This window comes from Trachurus trachurus (genome assembly GCF_905171665.1).
Source record: "Trachurus trachurus genome assembly, chromosome: 16".
NCBI classification, from domain to species: Eukaryota; Metazoa; Chordata; class Actinopteri; order Carangiformes; family Carangidae; genus Trachurus; species Trachurus trachurus.
In genome coordinates, this window is record NC_139902.1 from 7,573,238 (window position 1) to 7,581,131 (window position 7,894).

The 7,894-nt window shown below is 37.2% G+C and overlaps 1 protein-coding gene across 2 annotated transcripts; it reads left to right on the forward strand.

Annotated features, from left to right (window-relative positions):
- The first annotated feature begins 639 nt into the window (after positions 1-639).
- Positions 640-4,830, forward strand: apom (apolipoprotein M). 2 transcript variants are annotated; one of them, XM_083989188.1, is made up of 7 exons: positions 640-849; positions 1,279-1,418; positions 2,243-2,313; positions 3,616-3,750; positions 4,387-4,485; positions 4,593-4,620; positions 4,726-4,830. In XM_083989188.1, exons 1-6 carry the CDS (start codon positions 736-738, stop codon positions 4,604-4,606), a joined length of 573 nt encoding a protein of 190 aa, XP_083845314.1. In that variant the 5' UTR covers positions 640-735; the 3' UTR covers positions 4,607-4,620; positions 4,726-4,830. The 2 variants fall into 2 exon arrangements, with proteins under 2 accessions (XP_083845314.1, XP_083845313.1); XM_083989187.1 differs by lacking the exon at positions 4,593-4,620 and having other exon boundaries at positions 4,387-4,513.
- The last annotated feature ends 3,064 nt before the right edge of the window (positions 4,831-7,894 follow it).

Consider the following 7,894-nt stretch of genomic DNA (forward strand, 5'->3'; position numbering starts at 1 on the left):
AGATTTTATTCGTCCTCTATCTTATTTTTTCTGTTATGGACAAACTAAGCGATCTAACTCAGCTTTGTTGTATGAAATAGTGATTGACTTTTTTTATTATTATTAGCCTACTCTTCTCTGAAATTTTAGACTGTGTCATCTGAGTCTGTTCCCCGGCCCAAAACCAAACAGAAAACAGACAGACAAGCAGTTGTGTAGGTAGATAAAAAAGGTAGTTAATGATTACTAATCCCTGTATGTTGACAGAGTGACTGTTTAAGTCCGGACAGACCAAATTAGGTATGTTGCTTTTTTGGTTTTTTTTTTTTTTTAAGTATTCTGGGCATACTTGATGTTGAAACATGTACATTTACAAAGACTTTCTCTATAATGACCGTGGTAAAGTTATTGAAAAGAAACCGTCACCTCCTTCTTGTGATGGTTACTCAGTGAGTTTTGAGTTTCTCCTAAAAGAATATTTTAGAACACAAGTAAAGATCCGTGTGGGGACAGATAAATAGTTTTACTATAAACGTGTTTATCCTAATCTCAACATTGAAGCACACAGATACCCCAAACTGAACCCATCACTAATTCCTACTAAAGATCAGGGGTATTACAACTGCACAGGTTAATCATTTACTCCCACTCACGCTCCTTTCAAGTGACATATTGAAATATCAGTGTGTCCTTATGATTCACAGGCATTTTGTGCACTTTCATGATTGTGTGAAGTATTGACCCCAGTCTGCAGTTATGTGGTCTGAGTCGCTGTCATTTTTGTTCACTTTATCTACTTTGCTGTATCAGGCCATTGTTCCTTGTACCTTTTTGGACCAGTTGTCTGCAAAAACCATTAACCGTCAGCAGGTAGGAAACTAAATCACATTCAGATTTCTTGTATTATGTAAATGCAAGAGATAGCAACAATGTCTCAGAGTTCAGAGTTTGGTGCCACAGTGTGTCACGATGAACTGGAAACATTTTACTTGCACTTCATTTTGGGTGATTTGGCAAGTTCACTATGTTTATTTTAAGCAAGTTTTTAACTTACTATTTTTAGTATATGAATGAAAGTGAAACTCACTGGCGTTTCACACTTCCTGCAGGCACAGAGATATTTTCCACAATAATTATTAGACCCCACCACGCTAAAGCGCTTCACACTCCCTCTGTTCTTTCCCTCTGTGGTCTTTGTCGCGTGTTGTGAGCTTCTATCTCAAATAGTTTCCATCTGTAAGTCGTATAGCTGCCACCCCACACTTTTATCCCACCTGTCTGTATCTGCATGTGTTGCAGTATCTGGGAAAATGGTACTTTGCAGTGGCAGTCGGTCACAGAGAGGCTGACATCCAGAACTTTAAAGTAGTGGACAACATGATATTCAACATCGAGGAGAAGGCAAATAACACACTGCTGCTGACCGGAAAAATGCGAATGTGAGAATGTGAGCACACACACACACACACACACATTATGATCGCTCTTGAGTTGAGACTTCAACATGACATCCATGGCCATTAGTGATCTGACATACACCATTTTAGATAATTATACACTGCTGTTAGTAGTAAGTCAATACAGTAAAGTGAAACTGTCTATAAAGGTCTTTGTCAGGTGTTTGCTTTCATTTTATGAAGTGCATCTTGTGAATATTACGTGATATGTATTTGTCAACCCATGGTATGTTTTAGTCTGGATTGGTCATTATATAATAGTGCATATTTTTTATCTATTATGATTTTCCATTGGTGGAAGCACATAGATCCTTTACTATGGTAACAGAATAACGATGTAAAAACACACACCAAGTGCTGCCCTTTGAAATCCCATAGTAGACACAAAAACTACTGCCAACAACATATATGAAAACTGAAAAGGGTTTGAACTGCTAAATATTGAACTAAATACACATTTCCTTTTGCATTACAGAAGTAGCATAAAATTGAAATACTATCCAGTCAGGTCAGCACCGAGTAGTGCTAAAGTACATAGATACTTTAAGCTATATTGAAAATATTTAAGTTTTAAAGATACATTCTCAACACATGTATGAAACTGGCTTTACTGCATGGCTGTGATGAGAAATGACAGAAACTAGAAAACCCAGGATTATTAATAGGGACAAGAATTAGGGAAGTGACATTCAGAAACTTCAAAAAATAAAGTGTGAATAATGTGTGAGATTATGTGCTTGTGGGATTTCTTTTTGAGACTGCTTTAAACTCATTTTATGTCTCTGTTTATACCGTATCTCTTATAGGGGAGATCAATGCATAACTAAGAGCTGGACCTATTATGTTCATCCTGGAAGGGATGATTTGGAGCTGGAGGGTAAGTACTAACCACACACACACACACAATGAACCTATAATTATGAGTTTCTCAAAATCTGATTTTATTTTAAAAACACACAGAAGATGGGAATGTTGGGCCAGTGTTTAGGTAAAATAAAGATTCACACCAAAACACCGCAGGACTTGAGCAATTTTCCCTGAGTTGTATTCTTGGCACTTTGGGAAAACCCCAGAACATTTCTGTTATTCAAGACAATATAAAGTCCATTTTATTTATTTTTAACTGACAACCCCTCTACTCATTTACAGCTTTAAAAATTCAGTTCTTGAGAACAAAGTGTTGTTTCACACTTTTTCATATCTGATTCTTTTATTTCAATTCTATACTCATGCCACCTCATATAGAGCAAAAAAAAAAGAAAAAAGATTCAATCTCACCATCGAAAAGTTGAGTCAACAAACATCTGAGGCTTATTTTACAGATTCAGTATTTCTATAGCTGTAGAAACCACACACACACACAAACACGCACACACACAAACACGCACACAAACAGAAATTTCAACAGGTGGATACCAGGGCAAATAGAGAAAATACCACCTAAGACCAAACATCTGTACATTTTTTAAATGACCTAGAACTAATAATATGACACTTCAAAAACTTCCAAACCCTAATAAACTTTTACATGAATAGACATGGTATGACTGGCCTCAACTAAAACTGGCCTGTTTTTTAATTGACCGGCTTCAGGTCATATTCAGGCGACTCTCTCACTATCTAACTGTTTTTCAAATAATTTTACCGTTGTTAGTTAAGAAAGACCTATGAGTGACCATGACCCTTTTCTATAGTCTTTATTTGCTGTTTGGTAATTTTATTAAAGAGGAACTATGCAGGATTTTTTACCTTAACTATATGCTGCATTTTTACTTTAATTAAATGGCTTTGTAGTAATTACGATGGTTAAATAAATGACTTGTAACTTGTTATGAGGGAGAATGGAGGCTCTCTGCTTTCCACCTAGTGTCTGTCTGCTGACAAACGTGCCCAGTAACCATGCTCTCCTGTTTATGACAGATAAGACTACACAAATATACACATTGTAACGCGTATATGATAAATAACGTTATCCACCGCTCCATGCATGGGTTGCTTTCTCGCCGGCTTTGTTGAAAACAAATGCACATGGCCAGGAGGAGGGTTAGCAAACCACCGACCAGACTTGCATAGTTCCCCTTCAAATACAGGATGAAACAAGGGTTCTGCTGTTGCTAGAAACTGTTCAGGTGCAATTAGTAGTTCAGTAGGTAACCTATGTCTTGTGGATTTGACACAGGAAGGCCACATAGGAAGAACCTGCTCTGGGGTGGCAAAAAGATCAACTGCTCTAGCTGCATCATTTTCCAGGAAGTGGAGCCACCTCTAAGCCCATCGGACACAGTGGACTCCCTCCACAGATTCATGCTGTACAGTAAGCCATCTTCAAGATATAGTTCATCCAGAAATAACATTACAACACTCTCCTAAAATGTGTCCCTTCCCAAGATTGAGTGAAATAGCCATCCACAGTTATCCAGGCTAAAGTTTGGCCAGTTATTTCTGTTATTTCATGTTGTTTATTTGTTGGTTAACCAGTTAGCTGTTGTGATTTAGCCAGTGTATATATTATACAGGTATATATATACAGTATTATGTTTTTATCTTGTATCGTATTTCTCTTACTAGTTGTGGTATAGCCAGCCATCTCTCTTATTAGCTATATGGTCAGGTCCTCTAAGTGATTAGCTAGTTTAGCCAGTTGGCTCAATAATTAGCTGTGGTTCGGTCAGTTATCTCAATGATTAGTTAAGGCAGTAATCTCTATTATTAGCTGAGGTTTGGTCAGACGTCATAAGCTATAATATGGTCAGTGATCTTGAAATCAAATTTAAGTTTTATTATTATTATTATTTCGTGGGCTACATCATAGCAGACTCGCCTAATGCAGTTTTCCTTTGGGGATGAATTATTTGCTACTGCCAGAATGGATAGTTCAAGTACAACACTGTGGCTGTTTTACAGAGATAAAAATGTCTTCTGTTCCTTTTTTGTCAACTTTACACGTTAGCCCGGGAGAGGGACCCAGACTCTGAAGTGGTGACAACATTTCTGAAAAATTCAGCTTGTAAACAAATGCTGTCAATTGCCAGACCAGCTAAAACAAAAGGTTTGTCATTTAGACAATTTCAGATTTTGTTTTTTGTTTTTTTGGAGAAGATGATGCATCTAAATCCTAAAGTGTTTTAAATCTAAAAATTATATCTACATTTACAGAGTTTTGTCCCTAAATATTTACATTGAGGTAGGTGCAAACATACATTTTCTCTGTTGTCCTTCAATGATCTTACATATACAGTAGTCTTTGCTGATTGAAATGACCACCCAACCTCCCCACAATTTCTTGCAGGTGTGAGCTGCGCTGCTGTGGCCTTGGACACCTATAATAACAAGACGTTTGTTTCTTGTTTTCCCTGTGAAGCAGTGAAATAAATATGTCAAAAATACAACACAACCATTCTTTCCTCTTTGTGTTGGTGTTTTTCAGCACTTGTTGTAATATCAGAAAATAGGTAATGAATCGATACATACTGTATATGGTCTAGCAAATATGGTGCCATGATGAAAGTGAAGCTGAAGATATTACAGTGTTCGTGCTCAGTACAAAGAGCCGCAGGCGCAAGACTTGAGTGCAGAAAAACACCTTTTTGGGTGAGGGTCAATCCTCATCCACCCAGTAAAACCCTGGGAATTTCCCATGATGCCACTGAACAGAAATACCTGCTTGAGTGAAAGTCCTCATTAGTCATGAATGATTTAGTACTGGTTTTAAACCAGTTACACTGATTTACTCAGTTTAATTACACGTCTTCAAAGAAATGCAATGCATTCTATCAAGAAATATATTGGTTGATTAAAACTTCAGTCATAATAGAATTGGGTTTATATAAATGACTTTTTTTTTTTTGCTACTTTGTCGGGATGTGATTTAATACAGATTTTAGTCAGACACAGATCATGAAAGTTTTGTCATCAGCATGATTTTCCCCGTAAAAAAATCTCCCTTGCACAGGAAGTGACAGGTGTTTCGTTCACATTTTCAGTTACAGGTGTTAAGTTTACTTAGAATTTACAGAGAGAAAATTATCTCAGCATCAACATATTTGTATTTATGCTGTTGTTATTATATCAACTAAACTTCCAGTTACTTCCACATTCCTCATACCTTATTTTGCTCCGGGCCAAACAGAGAACAGCGTGATAGTGGAGTTCATGTTCTGCTGTGCTCAGTGTGAGACAGGGATGATGACACAACCCAAACATACACTTATGTGTATCTGTTAAACAAAGCACAATCACTTGGTATCAGACTTCGCTGTGAGAAGATGCTTTTGGAAGTGGAAAACAAAATCTGCACAATGGCAGAATTAATGACAAAACTGAAAACAGAAGTTGAATTTTCCCTCTTTATTAGCCGGGTTCGTCTGATCTTCTTTCTTTTTTTTTTTCTTCTTTTTTTTTTTTTTTTTACAACCCACTGTTTTGGATTCACTCAGCTGACACTCAGCTGTGCATCCACCTGTGGTAAAGGAAGTACTTTACTTCCATTACAAGTTAATGTTAATTAAATAGAATTATGTAAAATACAACTTTTTCATATAAAATCAACAATGTCATATATGAAATTACATAGTGATTTAAAAATGTGGAAGCAGCTATTGCTGTAATCGCTGGAGTGGAGTAACTTTTTGACAAGCCCCAAAGATTTCCCATAATGCAACAAAACAGAAATATCTGTTCACATAACTTGACTGTAGGCTCATTTGCGAATGATTCTCTACTGGCTTTATACATTGAGCACACTTATAACTATTTACTTTTTTTTCTCTTTTTTTGGTGTAACATCCTCCAAGAAACATTTTTTAGAAAACCGTTTAAGTGGTGGGGACATGATACTTGTTCTTCCTGGAAAAGTATTAGTCTATACATTTTTGCAGATTACATTTTTGCAACATTGTGTAGTAGTGTGATTTAATACAGATTTTATTCATACACAGTTTTGTTATTTACATCCAGTGTCTGGTCGATTTTCCACTGAAATGTTTCTCTCATGCGCAGGTGTTTCATTTCCAACACTAGCAACAAAGAAAAGAGAAAGTAATTAGTGCAGCAGCAGTTTGTGTTTATACTCTGGTTAGTCCCAGTAACTTCCACCTTCTTTATACCTTACTTTGCTCTGGACTTAAACAAAGTACCACGTGATTGTGGAATTCATGTTTTGCTCTGCTCAGCGTGACACAGACAAAACAGACCATTTACTCTGTATCTAGTAAACAAAGCGCAGTCACTCGGTAACACACTTGCTTGTAAAAGAGCTGAGATGGTGGAAATCCTTCAGGCAGAGGAAAAATAAAATCCACATGATAGCAGAATAAATTACGAAACAGAAAAAAAGGTGAATTTCCCTCCTCGGCGTCACGCTGGTTTGCTATTCTGCATAGTTAGATGGATAGGAGATAGGGTTGGATTTTTTAGGTCATTCTTATGTGTCACATAAAAACGAAATTTAATAGGCCTACGTATAGTTGAACATCAGTGCACCTGGATCCCCATCTACAAAACACTGTTTGGATTTATAGTGGCTCTCAGTGACACTGTGCGTCCATCTTTAATAGAGGTGATATAAACCGATCCTTTAGAGTAAGGCTTAGGCTAAGATTTACCAGTACCATAATATATCTTATATTCAATTACACATAAATGCTCAAGATGCTGATTATGAAAAATACACTAACTGCACTTCTATTTCGATGTGAATGATATATGACATAATTAGGTTGATAATACTACGCTATAAAACATTATAGCAGCTGGAGGCAGCATTTTTACCTATTCTCAATACATGACTTTTGATCCTTACGGCTTCGCTGCAGGCCCCACCAGACCAGTCAGCCCGGTCACTAGATCAGCCAATGCATATTACAGTAATACAAAGCAGATATAACATACCAACAGTCTGAGGTCATTTCGAAACAGTGTCACCATAAGAAGTGTCGGTATCTTTGCATCAAGGGGAACAAAAGCAGAACTTCTCTCCACCAATGAATGAAGTCATTGTTAGTTATGGCTGTGGTACTTCACAATGTTTTCATTACTCAGAGTTCAACTGTGATATGATGGCTGATAACCTAACACTAAAGAACAAGTGTCTGTTGAGGTCCCGCAGACCACACTGATCTCATTTTATGCAAATGTAACTGACCTCTTGCATGTATAGTGGGAAAATATGTGGTGACATTTGATGAACAGGACGTAAATGTGCTCTGTCAAGGTGCAGGAGGCAACGGTGAAAAAAAAGAAAAAAGAAAAGTTTGTTCCCTGTTTTGAGTGGGGACAGCACCCAGCTGCTTACACCCACCCCATTTATCTTTCATGTCGCGTGTGTAGGTGTCTGTGTGTGTCTGTGTGTTTGTTTGTCTCTCCGTGCTTGATAGAAATATGGGTGGAGAAAGTCGGTGACATTTAGCTATCCAGGAGAAGATAAACTGGTTAGCTGGGGATGTCCCATGGAGCATGAA